Source organism: Meles meles, chromosome X (genome assembly GCF_922984935.1).
Source record: "Meles meles chromosome X, mMelMel3.1 paternal haplotype, whole genome shotgun sequence".
NCBI lineage: Eukaryota > Metazoa > Chordata > Mammalia > Carnivora > Mustelidae > Meles > Meles meles.
In genome coordinates this window covers 46,133,267-46,158,926 of record NC_060087.1, presented here as the reverse complement: position 1 = coordinate 46,158,926, position 25,660 = coordinate 46,133,267, and the positions used below count along the sequence as shown (strand labels likewise).

General features: G+C 46.4%; 1 protein-coding gene across 30 annotated transcripts in view; it reads right to left on the bottom strand.

Moving 5' to 3' along the window:
• FAM156B (family with sequence similarity 156 member B) overlaps nt 1-25,068 on the bottom strand; it is a 41,259-nt gene extending 16,191 nt beyond the window's left edge. For 9 of the 30 annotated variants that reach the window (XM_045995880.1, XM_045995884.1, XM_045995890.1 and 6 more), the window contains exons 1-3: nt 24,904-25,068; nt 16,440-16,612; nt 15,692-15,871 (exon numbers count right to left, since the gene is read on the bottom strand). Coding sequence is in view for 9 of the 30 variants with exons in the window: in XM_045995877.1 (XP_045851833.1) it covers nt 11,286-11,390; nt 15,692-15,734 (148 nt within the window). In the remaining 21 variants the exon portion in view is untranslated. The other 21 variants (XM_045995891.1, XM_045995896.1, XM_045995895.1 and 18 more) reach the window with 15 other exon arrangements.
• Nucleotides 25,069-25,660: the final 592 nt, after the last annotated feature.

Genomic DNA, 25,660 nt, shown 5'->3' with positions numbered 1-25,660 from the left:
GCACGAGGGTCTCCAGTTCCTGCCAGGCTTTGTGCAAACTGTGAGGCGCATGCATTTCCCCCCTCTTCTCGCCCCACGAGGCCAACACCAGAGCAGGGCTCTTTGCTCACACGCATGTATCTACTGTGAGGCTGTGGAACCTGGGGACAGAGGCTAATATGGGCCCAACTGGTGCACCCTGTCCTCCTCAGGGGACACACACACACTGGCCCAGCTCTGAGGCCACTCCCCAGGGAACCGGGGAGCACAGGAACCCAGTCTTGCATCTGCAGCCTTTCAGACTCAGGTGTGAATACAGTCAGGACTGGTGAGAAGTTCACTGACTTGAGAAGCCCCCTATGTCTTACTTACCTACTCTCACCCAAACATCTCCTGTCTAACGCTTAAAGGCCCATCATCTAAGTGTTCACTTCTTTGGGCTGAGTGGGTCACTGTCGGATTCCCTGGAGAAACCTGGTCTGGAGAATGTCATGAGTATGTCTCCGAACGATCTCTGCCCATCCAGGACCCACATGTAGTCTGCTGGGCACATAACGGGCCACTGGAGAAAGATTTCGTGATTGCTTATTGGGCGCTGATACCCATATTGTGGGATCCAGTATCCACTGTTTAAAAACCTAACTGGAAGACAGACCGGAGGACAGAATAAAAGCCAGTGATCCCACCGACCTGGCCAGTATCTTCAGCCTTTTTTTGTGAATGAGCAGCCTGAGGTTCCACAGCAGGTTTCCAAACTCTCCACTTCCACCTCCACTCTTCAAAGCCCCACCTATGCACCGTTAACCTCTCTAGGACACCCCGACCTGCAGCCATTGGGAGTTCTCTCCCCTGGAAGATCCTGGTAGGCAATCCCATCTAGACCAATCAGATCCACTGGTGTCCTTCATCTCCGCCCTGCTCGCCCATCAGGGAAGCATTCACGTGCCCCACTGTCACCTTCTCTGGTCCCCACTCGATTAGAATCTGTAGAGCTGACAGGTTGGGGTCAGAAGGGGGATGACGGTGACCTCGGGGGAGGCACAGGTCCTTGCATGGTAGTGAGCTCCCCTGCACCCTGCACACAATGGTTTCTCTGGGAACACGAGGCTCCCTCACTCCCAGTTGTCCCTCCCAAAGTGGACTGCTTCTTCTGGGTCTCTCAGTGGTACATCCCAGTACAGGCAGGTACTACCCACTGCTCCTCTACCAACCTCTCACCCTCTCCTGTCCCCGCACACTCTGGTAATTTGCCCAGACAGGGTCACATCACCCCCAGCTCCCCCCCTACCTGGGAATACACTTAAAATGGGTAGTGGATTGTTCCATCTCGGTCTCGCTGTTTGTTTGTTTGTTTGTTTGTTTATTTATTTATAAATCTGACACAGAGAGAGAGAGAGCATAAGTAGGCAGAGTGGCAGGCACAAGGAGAGGGAGAAGCAGGCTCTCTGCCGAGCAGTGAGCCCGATGCAGGGCTTGATTCCAGGACCCTGGCATCATGACCTGAGTCAAAGGCAGATGCTTAACCGACTGAGCCGTCCACGTGCCCCAATCAGTCTCACTACTCTTTAAAATCCCCACGGGCGGGGGTGGGGGGGCGGCTGGGTGGCTCAGTGGGTTAAGCCTCTGCCTTCGGCTCAGGTCATGAGTCAGGGTCCTGGGATCGAGCCCCACATCGGGCTCTCTGCTCGGCAGGGAGCCTGCTTCTCCCTCTCTCTCTGCCTGCCTCTCTGCCTACTTGTGATCTCAGTCTGTCAAATAAATAAATAAATAAATAAATAAATAAATAATCTTAAAAAAAAAAAAATCCCCACAGGGATCATTCGAGCTGCAGACTCCACGATCTTGTAGACAGCCTGGGAGAAAGCGCTCAGCCTCCTGTCAACAGCCCCTGCTTCACGAATGGGGTGCTGAGGATGCCAGCAAAGGGGCATATGTTACCCCAGCCACCCCGAGGGAAGCATGAATTGGTAAAAGAACTTCGCAGGGTTCTGCGGCAGCATCAATCAAAATCTGATTCCACCCTGTCCCCACCCTCAGTACGATTTCAGTTCATGAAACGAGGCGCACGTGTGGGTCTTCTGGGATGTCTCCCCAGCATTTAGAACAGTATCAGGTCCACAAGTAAGTACTTTGGAGACATTTCTGTACTGAAGGAACCTCTGATGCAGCAATCTCCACTGCTACCAACAGGTTTTAAATACTTACACAGGCACAGAGCTATGTGTATGATGACAAGAGCAAATTTCTGGGGGAAAGAAACTCTAAATGGCCCTTAGTAGTCAACACCCTTTGGAAGGGGAAATCAGAGATGGAAGTGTTCACATCACACCGTGGAGCACCCACTGGCCTTGGAACGGAATGAGAGGAGCAAATCTGTACTGGCCAGAGAGCTTTATTTTGCTTTTATTTTACTTTTATATATGTTTTTAAATGGGGAGTAGCATGTAAGAAGTACTCCCACGTCAACCAGGGTCTGTACGTGTATATGTGTGCGCACGTGCAGTTTGCCAATACGGATAACAGGGACAAGAAGGAAACACCTCATCCGGCTACAGTGATCACCTCTGATGACCGAACTGATGAAGGCAAGATTTGAACAGCTTACTATGACTTTTGGGTGCAGCCAACCGCATTTCTAAAAATGGCCAAAAACCTATTCAAAGGTACATACCTGCTTTCATTTAATTTTTTTTTCATTTTATTGAGCTGCAAGTCATGTACCATCAAATTCACCCTTTTTAGTTGTACAGGCACAAGGTTGTCACCTTTGTGACAAACTGTCACCAATATCTAATTCCAGAACAAACCCTATACCATTAGCAGTCCCTCCCCAATCCCCTCTCCCAGGAACTCTGGATATTCACTACTCGGCTTCAGGTCTCCACAGATTTGTCCATTCTGGCTATTTCAACTAAATAGGATCACACATTACACAGCCTTTGAGCATGGCTTCTTTCACTTAGCTTAACGTGTTCAGGATTCATCCATGTTGTGGCAAGTATCATGGCTCCATTCTTTTTTGCCTGAACATTATTCTACGATATGGTATCACCACACGTGATAGATTCATGACATGGCTGGCATTTGGGCTGTTTGCACTCTTCGACTGTTGTGATTAAGGTGGCTAGGAACACTCGTATACAAGTTTTTGTGAGAGCTTATGTCCTCACTTGTCTTCAATATACACCTAGGAGTGGGATAACTGGGTCAGACAGCAATTCTGTTTAACTTTTTGAGGAGCTGCCAAACTGTTTTCCACAGCAGATGTTCCATTTTGCATTCCCACCAGCAATGTACGGGGATTTCCGTTTCCGCACATCCTCCCCAACACTTCTTATTTTCATTTTTGAAATTCTATCCACACTAGTGGGTGGTAAGTTGTAATTCATTGTGCTTTCAGGTTTTGTTTCCCTAACGACTAACATTTTGGAACATCTTTTCATGTCCTTCTTGGATATTTGTGTATCTTTTTCACAGAAATGTCTACTCAAATGCTTAGCCCATTTTTAACTGGGTTGTCCTTTTACTGTTCATTGGTAAGAATTCTTTCTACATTCGGAACACTGGACCCTTATCGATACACAAATATTTCCTCCCATTCTTTGTATTTGTTTTTCCACATTCTTGTGGTGTCCTTTAAAGGAAAAATTTTTTCCTAATTTTGATGAAGTTCACTTTTATCCATTTGGCATTTATTATCTGTGCTTTGGCGTCATAGCTAAGAATCCGTCACCCAACCCAACGTCACAAAGATATACTCCTATGCTCTCTTACAGAAGCCTGATAATTTTAGCTCTTACATTTTTGGCTCCCTTTTGACTTAATTTTTGCCTAAGACTATGACGTTTGGATTCAAACTCATTTCTGTAAATGTGAGCACCTAGTTGTCCCAGCACCACTGGCTAACAAGGCTGTTCTTTCCCCATGTAACTGTCTCGGCACTGCTGCCAACAAGTAACTCACCATAGCTGTATGGGTTATTTCCGGACTCTCAATTCTATTCCGTTGATCTCTATGTCCATCCTTACATTAGTACGATATCATGTTGATTACTGGAGCTTTGAAATAATGTTTGAAATCGGAATGCGTGAGTCCTCCACTTTTGGTTGTCTTCTGCGAGATGGTTTAAGCTATTCTGGGTCCCTGCAACTTCCACATGAATCTCAGGATCAGCCTCTCAATTTCTAAAACACCGCAGTTAGACTATCAATAGGGATTACACTGAATGCTTCTTGGATCAATTTGGGGAATGTCGCAAACTTAACAACATCAAGTGCCCAATCCATGAACACAGGAGGTCTTTCCATTTATTTCAGTACGCTTTCCTCTCTTTCAACTGCGTTTTGTGATTTTCAGTGTGTGCCTCTCACACCTGTTTGGTTAAATTAGCTCCTAAATATGTCATTCTTTTGACTCGACTGTAAGTGAGATTGTTTTCTTACTTATTTGGATTATTCACTGCTAATGTATAGAAATAGAATTGATTTTTGTGTATCAATCTAGTATATGGTAGGGTTAAACCAACTACAGCAACAACAGAACTGAAGTCCAACTTGACTAGCAAAAAGACTGACTCAGACACCAACACTGACACCCTCTGATGGGAAAAGCAAAGAAGAGAGACACATTACATACACGGGAACAAACAGGATGGCGGCTACTTACTCATCAGCATCGCTGTGACCCAGAATTTTCAGATTCATGCAAATGCTTTTGAGAAATGAAGGTGAAACAAAAATTTCAAAACAAACAAAATGCTGAGGAGAGGCACAGCCAGCAGATCTGCCCTACAAAACATATGAAAGGAAGTTCTTCAGGAGAAGGTAAATGATAACCAAAGAAAATCAGGATCTATACAGACAACTGAACAGTGCTGGGCATGGTAAAGTCGTGGGTGAATACCAATTTTTTTCCTAGTAAATCATCCCTTTAGAAGAGAACTATCGAACGTAACAATAGGAACAATGTATTGAGGGGTTTAAGACACTGAAGGCAACCACAGCACCAAGGATGGGAGAAAGAAGGAGAGGTATACAGTCATATGATTCTTACAGTGTACATGAAGTGGCAGAATATCATTTGAAGGCATGGTGCGAGAAGCACCAATATACACTGTAAACCCTAGAGCAACCATCTAAAAAGACTGTTTAAAGGTGTTTAACTAGTAAGCCAACAGTGGAGATAAAATAGAATAACAGCAAATGTTCAACTGATTCAAAATTATGGCGGGAATAGGAAAAATCTAAATAAAAAATACATATGATAGAAATATACAGCCAGCCAGATGGCAGATGTTAACACACTCCATGTACACTGCCTGCACGTCAATTAAAAGACCTGATTTGTCACTTCAGATAAAAAAAGCAAGACCCAACTAGATACTGTCAAAAGAATTGCGCTTAAGCATAAATACATATATAAGTTAAAAGTAAGTGAATGGAAAATGTTACCTCCTCCAAAATGTTTGTCTCCTCCAAAATTCTTACATTAAATCCTCATCCCCCAAAGATGATACCGTTAGGAGGCTGGCCTCTGGGAGGGGTAGGTCCTAGGGCAGAGCCCGCATGAAGGGGCCCCGGAGAGATCCACTCACATTGTCTTTCCACTATGTGAGGGCACGACCACACATCTGTGACCTGGAAGAGGGCCTTCACTAGAACCCAACCATGTGGGCCCCTGATCCCGGACGTCCAACCTCCATAACAGTGAGAAATAAGTTTGTGTATAAGACACCCAGTCTGTGGTATTTTGTGCCTGCACCCCGAACACACGGAGACACATATACCCAGCAAACGTGAATCAAATGAGTAGCTAGAGGGGCTAAGTTACTATTACACCAAGTAAACTTCAGAATGAGGATCATCACAAGGAAAAAGACAGAGTGACGTCATGAAATGGAGGTCTCATCATCGAGAAGATGAAAAAATCATGAACGTGCTTGCGTTTTTTTTTTTTTTAAAGATTTATTTATTTATTTATTTGACAGACAGAGATCACAAGTAGGCAGAGAGGCAGACAGAGAGAGAAAGGAGGAAGCAGGCTCCCTGCTGAGAAGAGAGCCCGATGTGGGGCTCAATCCCAGGACCCTAGGATCATGACCTGAGCCGAAGGCAGAGGCTTTAACCCACTGAGCCACCCAGGTGCCCCCGTGCTTGCGTTTTTAAAGCACAAGAGGTAAAAACTGATAAAACCAAGAACAAAGACAAACTGGTTATAACGAGAGCCCTCAGCATTTTCCTGCCCACAAAAAAAAGTAAAATGAAAAGTAAAAATGAAAGTACCAGTGGACAATACAATCAGACACTCTACGCAACACCTGAGCAGGACTCCCCACAGACATGACCTAACTGATACTTACAGAAAGACAGTGGAATAGACATTCTTCTGAAGTCACAGGCAGTGCTCACCAAGACAGGCCATACGCTGTGCCATAAAGTAAATCTCAGCGTCTAAAGGACTGAAACACACACTAGGTTCTCTGACCACAAAGAATTAAAATAGAAATGGGATGCACCGAGCTATCCAGGAAACCACAAAATGTTTTGAAATTAAATGACATTTCTAAATCACGTGGGGATCAAGGAAGAAACCACAAGAAGCTGAAAAGGAAAACACGGTGTATCAAAATTTGTGAGGTGAATCTAAAACAATGCACCGAGGGAAACTTCTATCATTAAACAGTTATATTAGAAAAGAAGAATCGTCTCCAATCAATGATCTAAGCCGTCACCTTAAGAAATTACAAAAGCAAAATCAATTTAAACCTAAGGCAAGGAGAAAAAGAATTAATGGAGGTCTGAAAAGAAATCAACTCAGTAGAAATCATAGAATCGCTACAAAGGAATCAATGAAACTAAGAATTGGTTCTTTGACAAGATCAGTAAATCTCATGGGTTTAGCCAGACTGGTAAAAATGAATGGGTGGCTCAGCAGGTTAAGTATCTGCCTTCGGCTCAGGTCATGATCCCAGGGTCTGGATGGAGCCCTGGGTCGGGCTCTCAGCTCAGCGGGGAGTCTGCTTCTCCCTCTCCCCCTGCTTGTGGCTCGTGCTCTCTCTCAAAGGAATAAAATCTTAAAAAGAAAAAAAAGTCGTTAACCCAAATGGCCCTGCATCTGTCAAAGAGAATGAATTCAATAAATCAAACACAAAATAAAAACCATTCCCTCACAAAAAAAAATTAAGGCTTATGTGGCTTCATTGTTTACATTCTAGCTTCCAGGTAACTGAAGAAGAGGTTAAACTTCCTAAAGCACGTTACAGAGCCTGCCACATCCTGACATCAAAGCAAGACACAATCTCTTAAGAATACAAATTACAGAGTGTGAAAAAAAAAAATAAAGGGAAATATCAGTATAAAGTAGAGTCCAGAGCCTAGAAGGGAGAGCCATACTGCTCAACATCAATTACAGGAAGGGCTGTCCATTATAGAGCCAAGAGAAGAAAAACCAACATGAAAGAACCTCAATTATAGGCCCCAACAGGAAAACATGTACATGGCATCACCTACAAGATATGGACTACTCGTGCAACTCAGCCAACCAGCAACTGTCATCACTCTGAACTCTGGCTGTTTCTCCAATGGACTTTTGTTCCAAACAACCCCTCCCGACTTCCTCCTTCTCCATGAAATGACGTTCCTCTCCTTTGTTTGTTGGACTTGCCTAGGATTTTGCCTTAGGTTGCTTGCTCCAATTTTCTAATTCCCTGCTATTCCTGAATAAACCCATTTCTGCTGGTAACGTAACTGGCTGTTTTACTTTTCAGGCTAACAAGAGCAATGTAACTCATGAACACAGATGCAGTAATCCAAAATAAAATGTTAGCTGTTTGAAACCAGCAATACGTACAGAAGATAAAATACCATGGTGAAATGGCATTTGCTCTACGGCTTCAAGATGGGTTGAGCGCTTGATAATCAATCCCTCTAACTGACCATAAAAACAGACTAAAAATATATGAGCACCTCAACAGATGCATAAAAAGCACTTGATAAAATGTACTTGATAAAAACGCCTAGTAAATCAGCTACAGAGAGGGATTTCTACCTTCGTCTCTTAGGGTGGATGTAACAAAACTACCACAGACTGGATGACTTACAAAAGCAAGAGAAATGTATTTCTTAGACTTACGGATGCCGGGAAGCCCAAGATCAAGGTGCCAGCAGATTCAGGATCAGGTGAGGCCCTGCTTCCTGCCACACAGACTGCTGACTTCTTGTCCTCACATGGCAGGAGGGCTGAGGGAGCGCTCAGGGGTCCCTTTTATAAGGTTGCAATTACCACACATGTGGGCTCCACACGCATGACCTGATCACCTCCCAAAGGCCCCACCTCCAATTACCATCATACTGGAGAAAGGCTTCACCATGAATGTTGGGGAGATGGCAACATCCTTAAACGGATAATTGGCAGCTACAGAAAGAGCTAAAGTGAATATAACCACGAATCGTGAAGGTGTGAATGCTTCCCTTCTAAGACAGGGAACACGGCAAGTGTGTGTGCTTTTGCCACTTCTAGTCAATAGTTTACTGCCTGTTCTAGCCGATAACAAAGTCCAGAGGAAAGAAAGATGTCACACTCATTACTCACAGGCAAACCTGAATCCCTAAAATGAATCCACAGAAAAGTTACCTGAAATAAGAGGCCAGTTTAGCAAAGTAACAAAATACAACATCAGTACAGTATCAGTACAATAGAGTCAATTGTTTCTCTATGCCAGCCATAAACCATCAAAAACAGACACTGTAAAAAGCAACACTACAAAGTACCACACTAAAAAACAGGAAGGAGAAGCGTGCCACCATGCCACCATCGTCCCCACTTCCCCACTACAGAGTTGTGGCTCAGAGGTTTGGAAGCAGGGAGCTCCTCCCGGAGGAATGAATTTCATTTTCAATGCAGTGTTTTGAAGGTTAGGCCCAGGGGCACTTTCAAAACAGTGGAGCCCGTGGAAATGGCAACCCATAGCATACTGGTGCAATTCTTGAACGTAGAGGATCAACTGTAGGCTGGCTGGATTACCTGAGACAATCAGGGAGAAGAGACAGCTGGAAGGAGCCTGCCTAGGGTCAGAAAAATAAAATCTCTAACACTAACGTGGACAGCTAGCCCTTCAAAGGAGCAGGGATTTCACAGGTTTCTATTATGAAGCAACATAGCCAGGGTATTGCTGAAAACAGCAGAAGCGGCCCCCAGTTAGTAGACCTGAACAGCTGGGTTTGGTCAGAGAAAGAGACAATCCAGGAGAGCCCTGCCCAAACCAGTCACCCCCGGGTGACAGTGGGCATCCCCGAGTCGTCTCTCCCTGAGGAGTAAAATCTGAAGCATAACACAGCTAGGATGGGGGCGAGGCTAGCGGGAGAGTAAGGAGTGAAAACAGACTCTAAATGAACCAGCCAGACACTAAACAACTAAACAAGCAAACGTCAGTAACAAACCCGGGAAGGGGTGGGATGGATGGTCCAGTACCCAGAACTGCTACAGTATTTTAGACAGTGTAGCAACCGGACTAGTTTAGACTGTCAGGTTTCCAGACAAGAAAAAAAAAAAAAAAAAAACCTGGGATACATGCAAAGAAACAGGAAAGTATGAAGAAGTGAGCCAAAGAAACTGCCTATGGTTGTGACCAGATGACAGATTTGACAAGGAATTCAAAGTTGCTGTTATACATAGGTCCGAAGAACAAAAGGAGACCACAATCAAAGTAGTGGAAGGTATGATGAAAATGTCACATCAAACAGAGAATAACAATAAAGAGAGAACAATTACCGAAAAGATCCGAATCGAAGTTCTGGAGTTGACAAGCGCAATAACTGAAGTAAAAAATTCACTCAAGGAGATCGACGGTAGTTGAGCTGCCAAAGATTTAGCCATCTTGAAGAAAGACAGATAGAGGCTGCAGAATCCGAAGAAAGAGAGGAAAACAAGTGTGGAAAATAAACGGAGCTGCAGAGAAATATGGGACGCTGTTAAGAACAACCACAGAGATGGGGCGCCTGGGTGGCTCAGTGGGTTAAAGCCTCTGCCTTCAGCTCAGGTCATGATCGCAGGGTCCTGGGATCAAGCCCCGCATCGGGCTCTCTGCTCAGCGGGGAGCCTGTTTCCCCCTCTCTCTCTGCCTGCCTCTCTGCCTACTTGTGATCTCTGTCAAATAAACAAATAAAATATTAAAAAAAAAAAAAAGAACACCCACAGAGATGCAGAAGAGTGGCAGAATGGAGACGGAAAGGAGCAGAAAAAACATTCAAAAGGATACTGTCTGAAAGCAGCTCAAGGAACCCCAGGCAGGACAAACGAGAAGCGATTCAGACACATCACAGCAAAAAATGCTGAAAGCCAAAGGCAAGGAGAAACTCTTGAAAACAAGAGAAAAGGACCCCTCACTTATGGGGGAAAGCCAATCAGATAAACAGATTTCTCAGCAGAAAAAAACAGAGGACAGAAGGAGGGGGATAATCATTCAAAATGCTCAGCAACCAACAATCTCACATCCAGTAAACTCTTTTTAAAAGTGAAAGCAACATTACCGAATCTGCTCATTAGTTCTAACCCTTGGTCTGGTGTGGTCTTTGTCAGAGTCTTCAGGGTTTTCTATGGATAAGAGCATGCCGTGCAAGCCTGGGATGCATGATGGCTAAGTACAATAATGCAGACACAGAAAGACAAACACTGCATTGTCTCACCTGTATATGCAATCTAAAACAGACTCTTAGAAGCAGAGCACAGAACAATGGTTGCCAGGGATTGGGGCAGGGGTGAACCGTGAGGTGATGGTCCAAGGTCCAAATGTATAATTATGCAAGAGAAATACGTTCTGGGGTTCTACTGCACACACCATGCCTCTCACTGATGATAACCGTGTTGTATACTTAAAATCACTAAGAGATGATCTTACGTTAAGTGTTCTTACCACTAATGAAAAGAATATAACCACCACACCCACAAGACAAAGGGGACGGGAGGAAACCCTGGAAGGTGATGGTTCCATCTATGTCCTAGATGGCATATAAGTTGTACACATGAAATACATACAGCTCTACCTATCAGTCATACCTCCATAAAGTGCACCTCTTTGTACCACTAATCATGGGTGTAATTTTTATGTTTCTTTGTATGATGGTTAGATTAACTACTCTCTGATGATTTGGCATAAACTGCACAAAAACAGGGAAGTGTCTTTATTAACGACATCTCCCAGGCACCCAACACAGTGTCCAGATAGTGGCTGGGAGCTCGGTGAATCAGTTAAATGAGTAGTCTCTCTCCCTATGCCTGTTACGCACTTACGCACAAACACACACGGTCACCTTTACACTCCTGCAGATCAGTGAGCAGTGCCTGGGCGGACACCCCGAGCTGGATTAGGACGTGGAGAAGCACCGGCAGTTTTGCTAGATGGTGGCTCTGAGCTTCTGTAAGGTGAAGCAACATGACTCTCAGCAGGGCTAAAAAGCTTTGAGTCTACGGTAAAGGCAGAGGCCTCTGCGTCTTCACACACTCAGTGTCCCCTTGTTACCACTGATGGTGGGTCCTCAGAATGTTCATCACCACTTGCAGTGATTCCTTCCCAGACCTTGGGCCGGGGTGCCCCCTCCCCACAGTAATGGAGCACACGATTTTCTTAGCAGAAAAGGCCAGAAAATAGGATGGTTGCGGTCTGTCCCCTCGTGAGGTGTTCTCTCACCTTTTATTCACTTCCATGTTTCTTCTTCGAGTCTCCCAACCCAACCTGCTAAGTCCCAACCAATGACTACAACACCTGTGCCTGCGGCTCACTTGCAATGTAGGGATCTGTTGGAGGAGAGCTGGATCTAACTGCTGTGCTGTGTATTTTCTGTTTTCTTTTCTGAATCCGTCAGCTTCCAGACATCAAGGAAAGGACTCCAACTGGCCCACAAAAGGAGAATGCTTCAGGTGAGGCTGCTGCTCTCACCCGCTCTGCGCCCAGCGCAGCGCAGCGCTGCCTCCTAAGAACCACACGTCGCCCTGCTGCACCACAGGGGCCAACGGAAAATAAAAGTCTAAGAAATCTTAGCACAGATACTCATCTCAATGGCACAACTGTCTCTTCCTTGGGATGCAAGCTGCTATCTGGCTTGATTCGGTTTTGGCCTGCATCCTCTGGGGTGATTTCACAGCACCTGCAGACTTAGCTAACCTTCCGCCCAAAGCTCTCTGCTTCCCCCACTGCTCCTCTCTACTGAACCATACATCTCCTCTCTCCATTAAATGCCCTGACTGGTGTTTCTCCTGGCAAGGATATCAAAGCTGGAGTCTTCATCAAAATGACTTAAAACAGGTAACAGAAACACTGGCTGTGCAATAATAGAGAAGATACAGCACATCGAACAGCGAACAAAACGTTATCTGCCAATTATCTAAGAGTTTCACGCTTAGGGAAAATGACTTAATGTGGTGTACTGTCCTCCAGGCTTCATTCTATGCATTTTTTAAAATTACGAGATTGGAGCGGGGAGGTCAACTACACTCTTTTCTCTGTTGTTTTACTTCCCAACATTATACCATAAACTACTGTCCATCATGATAGTAATGGTGACGTCCACATGTACAGGCCTTGATATGAACCAGGTACCCACTTACTGATGTGCCTAGAGTGACTCGACACCCCACAGTGTTTCATGCACTGAAGAGGCATCAAGATCAATCCATACCCAGATGCAGTGTAATCAGATTAAGCTGCTGCACACGTTCACCTGCCTTTTGAGCCAGAGGACACTGGACACTGAGGTGCGCTGCAGTTTAGGGGCAAATCCCAAGTCTCTTTATGTTTCTCTGACCTGGGTACAACCCCGACTCTGCCCTTGCTGGCTAGGTGGCTTCAGGGAAGTTATTTCCCCTCTTAACCTCTACGTGTCTCAGTCTCCTGGTTTGTAAAAAGGGGATGTTAACATTAAAAATATTTACCTCCCAGTGTTGAAGAGACTTTTAAATGACTTTTACAATTCTGTCTGTAGAGAAAGAGCTAAAAACAATGCCAAGCCTATAGTAAGCCTCCTGACGTGTGAGCTTCTACTCCTATGTCTCTTTACTTCTGCTTTCTGCTTGTGCCCCTCATCCTTCTCCTCCTGTTTGCCGTGACGTCTCTCCTCCCGCCCACGCCCCCCCCACACCTTCACCTCATCCTCCGCCTTTCCCTCCCCACTGCCCTTCTCCTCAGACTCTCCAAAAACACTCTTTACCATCTTCTCATGACGGAGCTCAGAAAATATCAATACATCAGCCTTTGTTAAATCAATAATGAATATTAGCGGAGGAGAAAAATCCATACAATAAAACTGGACAGGTGAAAACTCCATGAGAAATGAAGTCTTGCCGATGACAATTTGACTAGTAACAGTTTCCTATCTTTCCCAGGTTCAGGTTCACCTGTGACCATCTGATGCAGGAGAAGTGGATTCAACAGAACTAACAGCAAGAAAAGAAGTCACGTGATGAGGGTCTCTGGCCTTGAAATTTCTCTCTTTGACATGATTATGCAAATTCATAGACTCGTGTTCTGTCCTTACCCAGTGACCACTTACTTTTCCAACCTTCGTACAAGACATATGAACAGGTCATTTGTTCTAACTTCCTAGAGAAGTTTCCACTCAGGCTTCATAATAACGCTTAAGGTTGGCCGAACACTCACTACGGTAAGGAAAAACACGCCCTCCCCTGGGCACCCACCCCCCACCCCTGACTTGACTCTGGAGTCCCTGAGGAGCTGACGTGATAGTGCCAAGTCCCTCCGGTGAGCCAGAGGTAGTCTTGACACCATGTGTCTGGAACACGCTTCAGGGAAATGTGAGAACAACAGGAACAGCAGCTAGAACTCACTGACAGCTCTCCACATGCCAGGCACTGTCCTGACAACTTTCCTTGTCTTAACACAGTCAGTGCTCTAAACTGCCCCAAGAAGCAGCTCCGCTTAGCATTAACTAGTATTTCCATGTTGCTACATGAAACGAGGCTCCCGGATGTTAAGCAGCTTGCTCAGTGTCGCCCAGCTGTGAGGGCTGGAGGCACGGGTCTGAAGGCATTGTGGAAAACTCACCCCGCTGTGTATTTGTTCAGTCAGTGGTAAGCTCCAATGGCCAGTGCAAAGTATGTAGAACAACGGCTAGCACAGACCACTAACCGGTTGCAGAGCACGGAAGCACACAGTAAACAGAAATGTGAGTGCAACAGCAATCACGTAGACGGAAGCTCGACTGGACTGGATTCTGGAGACTTTCTGCAAACAGTACTCTCAGAGCCTCCTTAGTACAGCAGACAGCATGCCCGTCTCCTAGCTGACGGTGTTGGGTCTGTGCATCAGAGAAGGCACCAAAAACCGGTGTCACTTCTGTGCACCCTCACAGAGGAGAGAGAAGCCTGGCGGCAAGAAAAATAGCACCATTCCCCTGCTCCAGTAGTTCCCAGACAAGCTGTCCACATGAGTCAGAACCCAGGAACTCTTAAAAAAATGCACATGCTATGATCCACACCCAGTGAATCTCACTTAGTGTGGCCACAACGGTGCCCTAGAATCTGTGATTTTTTTTAACTCTGCCTAGGAAACACTCAAGAACTTAATTAAGCCCCTTTGGGAGCAAGCCTGTCTCCAACGTACTGACTTTCTGGACAGATACACACACGAGAAGACCAGCCTGAAAGCAGGCAAGATGACAGGACATAAAGAACACAGTGTGAGAGTCAAAACAGGGGTAGGGCGGTGGATTTCCTGAGAAGACACCATGACCCCACTGGCCTTTCTCCCTGAAGGGTTCTGTCTATCTCAAAACCATTCTCTTTGAGGCCAGTGGGTGGCGGTGGTGACAGGAGATGACATTTAGCTCCTATGACAGCACGGGCTTTTCTCAGGGACCACGTAATCCATATGATGTGAGGTTATGCGATCTATTATCCCCACCTCCCCTCAGCCTTCGGTGCATTCTTGCACCCACACTCCATTCCACGTCAGCCTGGAGCAACCAGAACTTGGGGCCAATGTCTTCCCTTCACCTGCCAGAAACCTGCCCCTGACCTTAGAAGATCGTCTCCCTCTTCTCCTTGCGGCTGTCTGTCTGTGATCTCATCTGCTGTCCCAAACAGGACAGTAGTTTTCAAGCCCTAGCCCAGCCCCTCACCCTGCTGTCCGCACCTGGAAAGGCTTCTCATCAATGAGGAGAACCCCAGGTCCAGAGCTAAGGGCCATGACTACCACAAAACCATCCTGGGCACTGACATCCCATGGCACTGGTGACCACTGAAACACAGCTTTACCTCACACCCCCGCTGTCCCTGAGACGTTTTCTCATCACCGGAAGCACACAGAAGAGGAAGGTGCCCAGAATCCTTCCTGGAAGGTACTGTGCCCTACTCCATGCTGCCACGCTATTTCCTCTGACCAAATGCAGACAAGGACCACAACCTTCCTATCCTTCGTCTGTGAATACCAGGCTTTGGGTGGGACGGGGGTACCTGCATAAGACCATCTTCTTGTGGTTTAAAACCATATCATACGTAGTATTTAAACCAAAATTAAAATACCGGCACATTTTGAAAAGTTCAGAGGGCAATTTTGATTGCTGAAATGATGAAAGGGTGGTACTGGCATGCAGGAAGGCAAAGTTGCAGGGATGCAAATCTTTTTTGCAGAGACTTCAATACACTGGATTTTCCATAAATGTAACTTCCCTGTAAACTGAGGGAAACTGGCACGAGGTTTTACCTGGAAAGGTACCAATAACCCTTGACCGTTTTGGAAAACACATCAGCGAAAGCCATTCCCTTCTTGGGTTGGAGTCTGCGACCACATGCCAGTATCACTCGATAGCTGCAGCGGGACATGGAGGAAACAGGATGACGGGAACCCAAGTGTACGGACCAGATGGATCTTCCGCAGGATATGCTGGGAAAGGACGGGAAGAATTCAGTGGGAGATGTTCATCCTGTGATCTGTCAGGAGTGGCTGAACAAAACCGGCTTAACCGCTGCCACTTTGTTTCCATGTCTGTCTCCCTCACCAGAGTCTTACCTCCTTCTCGGAAGGCTAGAAACAACACCCCGCTCATCTGGGTGCCCTCGGGCCAGAGGCCCTGACACTCAACAGAAGGCCAGTCCACACCTGTGGAACTGAGGGACTGGGAATGGCTGGACCCCGCGTCATAATGACGAACCCGCGAGAGAACCATGTCCGGACTGAAGCACGTCAGGCTGTGGAGGGTGGGATGCAAGTGCCACAGGTCTCCGTCTTAAGACCCCTGCAGCAGGGTCACAGGAGCCTGCGGTACTCACCTCCATTACATCCCTCAGGGGTCCCCGATTTGACCGGCTAAAACAATTCTCACCAACCATAAAAGTCTTACATAGAAAAAGAGATAACTTACTGCCGAAGTGTTTTATGAACCTTGTTCTTAGCCGGCTAAAACAATTCTCACCAACCATAAAAGTCTTACATAGAAAAAGAGATAACTTACTGCCGAAGTGTTTTATGAACCTTGTTCTTAGCCGGCCTGAGGCACAAATTCGGGCACAGCACACTCTGGTCGGCAAGCAGAAGCTGACCCGAAAGTCTTCCAGGCGAGGCAGTGTCAGGCTAGTCAGAGAGCACACACAGGATGTGTAATCGCAGAGGGCACACGGGACACTCCTGAAACAGAGTTTACAACTGTTAGGGAGCCCAGAGCTAGACACACATGAATCAGGCGATGCAGCTCACCAGGGCCTCGACGTGGCCTCCCACCATGGGACCTTCCCCTCCAAGACTCCCCGTCCACTTGCTATATTCATCTGAGCCCTTGGTTTCAGAGGGCTGCCTGGAGGTAGTCGGTTCCAAAAGTACGGACTGTCCACAACACCAGTTCACCCTCTTTCCGAGGGAGGAGGTCACAGGGAAGCGCTGTGCGTGCAAAGCCCGAGAGCTGGGGGGAATGCCTGCTGTCCCACACTCAGAGCTATGGCGGGTGTGGTGGGGGGATGTGGGGGGATGAGCAGCCAGTTTGAATCAAAGTGCTCGCAGCCACTTGGAAAGATGGCACCGCGAGTATTTTCTTTCTTTCTTTCTTTCCTTTCCTTTTTTTTTTTTTTTTAAAGATTTTATTTATTTGACAGACAGAGATCAGTAGGCAGAGAGGCAGGGAGAGAGAGATGGGGGAAGCAGGATCTCTGCTGAGCAGACAGCCCCATGCCAGGCTTGATCCCAGGCCCGTGGGATCAGGACCTGAGGGAAAGGCAGAGGCTTTAACCCACTGAGCCACCGAGGTGCCCCACAGCCAGTATTTCTTTTAAAAGGTTTCCAGGAACAGTCTGGGCAAACAGAGGTCATTAATGTCTTTGCTTCCTCCCTCGGCCTCTCCCCAGGTGCTTAGGTTTGGGCTTTCTCCAAACCAGTGTACGATTCTGAAATCGAACCTTTCCGTTTCTTTACTTATCCCCTACTCTCCTCCAAACCCTTTGTATGGAGGGGCTGCTCTCAAAAGGGACAAAAGCATTTTCATAGAAAAACCTATTGCGTAACCACAAAGACTTGTGATCATTAGGAACCGTCAGGATGAGATCCTGAATTTTCAACATTTTCAGAATGGGTTTACATCACCTCCTGTCCCTTTTGTCTCTCTCATTCACACAGCGACCAGACCAGGCTAGACTAGGTCGTCCTTCCCTTGCTGGGCGTGCCGCTGCATTGAACAGCGGCCCCGCCTCACATCTTGAATCAATTTTCTCAATACATCCAGACGCTACAACGATCGATCGAAGCCATTTTGAAATCCTCCTTTTTCCCCTCTCATTGAAAGCTTATGCAAAGGGCTAGCAGTAAACTGACACTTACCGGGTGACCACACAGGGGCCAGGGGCCTTTCTGGTGGGAATGCTGGGAGAGGCAGCCACAGCAGCAGGAAGCAAGGTGAAGAAAAGGCTGGAGTGCCTTCCCGCGTCTCTGCCTCTAGTTTATGGAAAGCTTTTTCTGGCTCAGGGAGCTAATTAGTTTCCTCCCACATGGGAGGAGAGAGCAAGTTAAACCTGCAACATTTTTGGCTGACCCAAAGCTCACCTTTGGGAAGGTTTGTATCCTTTCCCCTGGCCCTGAGAAAATAAAGCGCTAAGTCACAAGGTGGCTATAGGAGTTCTGCCACGGTTCCATACCATGGGTACATCCACAGTCACTGGGGCACAAAAGGTTCATCATCTCTACCACATCACCCTTCCCTTACTCAAAGAAGTCTTTCACCATATTTTAGTTGAGTCAGGGTCTTCTCGCTAGTGAGTCCCACGGCCACCACCGCTGTTTCCGATGTCCCAAGAACCCCCTTCCTTTTGGGGAATCCCCAGGAAGGCCCAAAGGACTCAGCACACACAGTCATTCATCCTCAGGGCTAAGATTTATTACAGCAGAAGGATACAAAGCAAAATCACCCAAGTAACAACTGGAGGAAACCAGTGCAAGCTTCCAAGAGTCCTTTCCCAGTACAGTCGTAGTTTGTGCCTCCAGCAACAGATCATGACGTCACACACGAAATGTTGTCGACAGGGAACTCACGACTAACACCGTGTGGGGAGGTTTGTTTTGGGGGCTGGTCACGTAGGTACTCTCCGTGTAGGACGTACCAAGATTTCAGATTTCCAGAGGGAAAGCAAGTGTTCAGCATGAAACATATCGCTTGGACAGTTTAGGAAGAGTAAAGCATCCTGCTTGGGTAGGGAATGGTGGGAAGCCTTCCGACATTCAAGTTCCCGGATGCAAGGTAAGGGCCAACATGCCGATCTCTGCAAGGATAGTGGTCTCAGGCCTGCTCTGTTAACTCTTCTCTGCACAACACCCAACAGCAAAAGCTTCAAGATACTTAACCAGGTCAGAGAGAACAGGAGGATAAATGAACAAATCTACAAAATGATAGCTGTAGAGTTCAACACTCACTCAGTAATATCAGAAGGAACAGAAGAAAATCAGCACTACGTAGATGAACCGAACAACACTGTGAACTACCTGGATGTAAGTGACAAGTACGGAACCCTTCCCATAGCAGCGGCAGAATACACATTTTTTTTTCAAGGGCACAGGGAGTTTCACCAAGGTACTCTGCATCCTGGGTCATAAAAGAAATAATTACAAATGATAAAACAGTTGAAATTATACAGAGAATGTGGTCTGAGCGGAAGAAACTTCCAATATGTAGCAAAAGTGAAGAGGAACATCTCCCAATACAAGGAAATTACACCACATGCTTTGCAATAATCCATGGTCCAAAGGGCAAGTCTCAAGGGAAATTAGGAAATGTTCTGGATACTAACCCTTCATTAGATGAACTGAATGGAAATGAAAACACAACACATTCAAATCTGCAGGATGCAGCTACCCCAGCGCTTAGTAGTAAATGTACAGCATCAAATGTTTGTATTAGAAAGAATCAAGGATCCAAATCAATAATGAAAGCTTCCCCCTTAAGAACTAGAGAAAGAAAATAAAAATAAACTCAAAGCAAGTAAATAAGGGAAACAGACATTACAGCAGATACCAGGAAAAGAACAGTGGACGAAACCAAAAGCTGGGTCTTTGAAAAGGTCAATAAAATTCCTAAGTTTCTATCCACACTGAGGCAGAAAGAAAGATAAGGAAAGATACAACTTAAGACTATGAGGAAAGAAATAGGTTACAGATGCCACAGAAATTGAAAGGATTCTAAGAAATAACTCTGTGCACCTACATTTGGTAACTTAGATCAAACAAACAATTGCTTGAAAGGCACAAAGTATTAAAACTCAACCAAAAACAAGCAAACAAACAAACAAAAATCAACAACAACAAAAAAGCCCAACCCACCCAGATAATCTGAGAAACAAACATTAATTTAAAATTTTTATCTTTTAAAAACTTTCAGGAAAGAAATCTCCAAGCCCTGCTGGTTTCTCTGGAAAATCCCACCACACATTTAAGAAGAAATAACAGTAATTCTATACAACCCCTTCGAGGAAATAGAGGAGAGGGAACATTTCTTGAATCATTGGATCGGATCAGCATTACCCCGAGGCCAAAATCGGACAAAGACAGTACTAGCGCAACAAATTCAATAATATACAAAAACAGTAATACAACACGATCCAGTTGGGTTTATCCTGGAAATGCAAAGGCAGTGCAGTATTCAAAAACTCAATGAATAGGGGCGCCTGGGTGGTTCAGTTGGTTAAGCGTCCCAAGGCTTTAACTCCTGGTTTTGGCTCAGGTCAGCATCTCAGGGTACTGAGATGGATGGAGCCTTGCCTTGGCTCTATGCTCAGCGGGGAGTCTGCTTGTCCCTATCCCTCTGCTCCTCCCCCCACTCCTTCTCACTCTCTCTCTTTATAAATAAGTAAATAAATCTTCTAAATAGTCAAATAATAAATTACATTAGTGTATCAAAAAAAAAAAAAAAGAAAAGAAAGAAAAAGAACCACACGACCATTATCAATTCATTCAGAGAAAGCATTTGACAAAACTCAACAGCCATTCATGATAAAAACATTCAGCAAACCAGGAATAGAAGTGAGTTTTCTTAACCTGGATATAAAGTATCTTAGAAAAATACCTACACCGTCCATTCTACCTAATGGAGAAAATCTACATACTTTCTCCCAAAGGCAGGAATGAGGCTAGGATATCCACCCTCCCCTCTGTTACTGAGTATTTGCTGGAAGTCCTAGCCATTCCACAAGGGAAAGAAAAAAGAAAGATCCGGAAGGAGGACATAAAATTATTTCAATTCACAGATGACATGGTTATGTACATAGATAATCCCATGAAATAAAACAACCACCACCACCACCACCACCTCCTAGAACTAATAAGTGCAGTCAACGGTTGCTGCAGCATACAAGCTCAACACAAAAAGTCAAGCAAATTTCTACATGCTAGCAACGAACAATTACCTAACAAAACAAAAGCAGAAATCACTCGCACATACCACTTTCGACAGCTTCCCTCCTCAAACCTTGCGAAACGTACACAGAATCCGTGTGCCCTAAACCACAAAAAGCTGAGGAAAGAAGTATAGGAAGACCTGAATAAATGGAGACACATACTGCGTTCAGGGGCTGATAAAGTCAGTATAATTTAGATGTCAATAGGTCCCAAAGAGATCCCTCATTTACTTATTTTTAAGATTATTTATTTATTTATTTGACAGAGAGAGAAAGAGAGAGAGATCACAAGTAGGCAGAGAGGCAGGCAGAGAGGGAGGGGGAAGCAGGCTCCCCGCCGAGCAGAGAGCCTGATGTAGGGCTCCATCCCAGAACCCTGAGACCATGAGCTGAGGCGAAGGCAGAGGCTTAGCCCCGCTGAGCCATCCAGATGCCCGGGGATCCCTCATTTAAATACAGTTCCAACTAAAACTCCCAGTGGGACTTTTAGGAAATATACACTGATTATGCAGTTTAGGTGGAAAGGCAAAGGAGCTAGAACAGTCAAATAATTTTGAAGAAGAAAAAGAAAACTGGAGGAGTAACACCAATTTTATGATTTTCTATGCAGCAACAGCCAAGATATGGAAACAACATCTGTGTCCATGGAGGGATCCACGGATCCTGAAAATGTGCTATAGATACACAACAGAACATTTGGATATACAAAAGAAGAAAATCCTGCCTTTTGCAACTACAGGGATCGACCCTGAAGACTTTATACTGAGGTAAGTCAGAGAGAGAAAGACAAACACTGTATGTTCTCACATATATGGACATTTAAAAAGCAAACTCATACAAAGAGAGATGAGAATGGTGTGTGCCAGAGGGTGGGGGGAAACGGTGGTTCTGGGTACCAAATTCCAGCCATAAGAGGAATAAGTTATGGGGATCTAATGTAATATAGATAGCATGGTGACCATCATTCCCAATACCGAATTAGATATGGCAAGTTAAGAGACTAGATCTTACATGTTACCACCACACAAAAATGGTCATTACGTGAAAGAACAAGAGTGTTAACTAACTTTACATAGTAAATATTTTACAGCATATACATGTATCACATCATCACCTTGTATACCTTCAGTTTACTTACGTTATATATCAACAGCACCTCAATAAAGCTGAAAAAACAAAATTATCCCCAATATGTTCCAGTGGGAGCCCCTTCAAGAGATTTTCTGTGTCCTTCTGACATCAGCCAATCCTTCCTTGACTTGCCCCTTATTACTGGTACCACAAGTTGAGCCAGGCTCATTTCTCCTTTCCCTCTGCCATCCCAACACACACGCGTATCTATCAATCACACATCTGTATCTATCAATCTATGAGCATACGCACACGTACATTCTGAAAAGCACGAGTTCACATGCTTAAGAACTCCAATCCCAATGTAACACCTCAGAAATTGTTTTCTTCAGTGAGAGTCATGTCTCCCAATATCCTTCCTCATTAACTGAGCTGACGAATCCCACTGGATATAAGCCATACCACGTGCACAGCAGAGGCGCCCCCTCACATGCTCTGCCAAACCACTCCCCGACCTTGACCACTGTACACCACTCCAGCTGGAATCCTTGAGCCAGTAAGCCTTCTCCCCATCCAACTCCCAGGGACATCGTCCTCACCACCGTAGGCTCTGTCCCCCATACAGCCTGCTCCTATGTATGGATGCCCTTCTCCCTGTGCCTGGGCTCTGACTCCTCAAGCGTCGGATGCCCCTACACACATACACTTGCCATGCTCTGTAGCCACAAATGGCTTTAGGGCTGAACTGCTCAGGTACCGAAGAGAAGAGAAGGGAAAGAGGTGAATACATCTCAATACAATCAGTTAATTAAGGTGAACTGGGCCAAATCTGGGCAGTACCACGAAGCCAGTGCTTTTTGCTTCTTTTTTTTTTTTCTCACTGCTCTCCACCTTTCTTTCTTTTTTTTTTTAATATTTTATTTATTTGACAGAGAAATCACAACTAGGCGGAGAGGCAGGCAGAGAGAGAGGAGGAAGCAGGCTCCCTGCGGAGCAGAGAGCCAGACATGGGGCTCGATCCCAGGACCCTGGGATCATGACCTGAGCCGAAGGCAGAGGCTTTAACCCACTGAGCCACCCAGGTGCCCCAGCTCTCCACCTTTCTCTTTCTGCCTCTCTTCTCTACCCCTGTGCTTTCTCAGTCCTGTCCTCCATCAAGTGTAGAAAGGTAATGAGGGTCGTGATTCCCGTATGATCATTTCTATGAGCTGGCTGGCTGACATCCACTGTGAATTGCGTCCACCCTGCAGCCCCGACACTCAAGCCCTCTGTCTCTCGTGACCGAGCACAAGGTTCCCCCCTCTTTTAGCAATTTCAGGTGTAGCAGGAGAGCAGATTCTGTGTACTTCTTGGAGCCTTGCGTCCTTTGTGAAAAGGGGATGAAGACCACCTCTCTCTCACAGGTTGTGGGAGAAACAGACACCACCACCAGACACCTTTCGATGAGCTCTGTGTGTCAAACCCTGTGACGAAGACTTTGAGCAGCATCACAGGAATCTTTGATGTCCAGGAACACACCCAGTGGATGTCCCCTCAGCACTATTGCACCCGCTGTACCTTCTTCCTGTGATGTTCTAACAAGGCAGGTGGTTCCATGGCCTGCTCCTTCATTTCCTCAGTCCTCTGCTCAGTCATTATGGTGTGAGGGAGTCCTTCCCTCATCACCCTGAATAAATAACAACATGCTCCCCACAAACTCTTTCCTCTAACTGGCCTTACCTTTCTATGTAGCACTTGCCACCCTCTGGTAGTCAATATATTTTTACTGGCTAACTCTTAAATGTGGGACTTTGTCAGTTTTGTCCTGTATTCTATGTGCTCCTAGAAAAGTACTCAGGCTCACAGCACGGTGATCAGAAAATTCTTGGGGAAGGATGGCTGGAAGTCAGGACATCTACACTTCTAAGTTGCACAGGTACCCTCCAGGGCAGGCACTGGCCCCACTTTTTTTGGACTGCGGTCCATATTTAGGCTTCAGGAGACAGGTGACTTGCCCAACGACACAAACAGGACCTGGGGCTCTGGACTTTGGCATCACATCTGCCAGGTTCCAAGACCCTCAGTTCCTGGACAGAGACCTCAAAACTACAAAGGTAAAAGATTTCACTTCTAAGACACAGACCCCCAAACAGCTCAGATAGAAACAACAAAAACAGATCACTGAACACAACCTAAAAAGCATTCCAAAAATCTCTGCACAAAGAGCTCACAGCTGGAGTCACAGACTCCCCAAAGCAACAGAGATCACACACACTGAGACAACTCCCACACCTCAACAGGCCAACGCCTCCACTCTAGGACACAAATTAAATCTGCTCAGATATGTCACATCTTAGAGAGACTCCCAAATCATGCAGACACCTCCCAGGCTAATACAAAGACCTCCACAAAGAGAGAAAGACAGAAGTTCAAGTAACTCGGAAACATCACAGAACCTTCCGATAAAGCCCCCAGACAAATCAGAGAACCTACACCTTGGACACAGACGCCCATACAGCTCAGATCCTGAAGACAGTGCCCCCCCCCCCCCACCCCAGGCAGCTCATGGACGTCACAACTTAAAACCCAGCCAGAATCACAAACAGCTTAGACACCTCACACCGCAGGGTGCAAATGCCAACGTAGAGATCTCAAAGCCAAGGCCACCAATGCACAAGGCGCTCAGAAAACGCACCCCCCGATATACAGGCGCACAGAGCCTACGACACTTTATCCAATGACGTACACAATCCACTCCGATATCCAAAAGGCTCAGAAAGATCAAATGTACCCAAACTGCATCTGTACTGACCTACCTAGAGCGATGCACATCCCCAAACTGCCTGAGACACTTCACTTCCTAGGTAGGGACGCCAACCAAGCGCACACACCTCGCCCTGACCATTAATTGATCGCATCTGTACGACTGAGGCGCCCTGCCAGACGGGCCCGAGTAGGCTTGTGACCGTGTTAGGTCTGAACAAGACTGAAAGAGCTCACGTGAAGACGGTACAGTCACCGCTCGTGTCCAGCGCCAGACACTGGCTACAAGCCAGCTGTTGCGCCGAACTTCGCCACCGACTAAGGCAGCATCTTCATTCCCTCGCAGCAGCAGGTCTCCGAAGCGTTCAACTCGCAGAAAAATTCTACACTCCGGAAGGCACGGACGCACGCACGCACGCACGCACGGACGCACGCACGCCAAAACACCTCCCCCTGTGCTCCAGCTCAGCCGTCGTACTACCCGTCCCAGCCCGATGACCAATGGGAACTGGGTACTCGATGACAGAGGCGGGGACTAAGGGTTCGTCCGGAGGCACTGTGCGCCCGGAAGGGTTTACTCTGATTAACTCTCCGGAACCAGTCACCACCTAGAAAGTCGCCGTCCCGCCCCCTACAATGGAGAGCCAATCACTCGCCCTGTTGTTGCCCAGCTGGACGTGACCATGTAGAGAGGGCGAAGTGAAATGACGGCTGCGGCCTCGGACCGACTGTCCACCCTGGCTCAAATGCGCCGGGAGAATGGAGTGGAGCGGGTGGGGAAGGGCTCGGAGGCGTATTAGCGCCTCCGCTGGGGACCGTGGCTAATGTAGACCTTCGGTGTAGTCTCCTACTCAGTGGGTTATCGCAAAACCGGACCCCGCGTCTCTAGTGGTACCTCCCTGCTCAGATGGTCCTACCTCGGTGCCCCTGGGAGGTACTTCCGGAGCGTCTTCCTGCTCCACCTGGAGCGCCCCTTAGTGGTGCGAACCTGGCA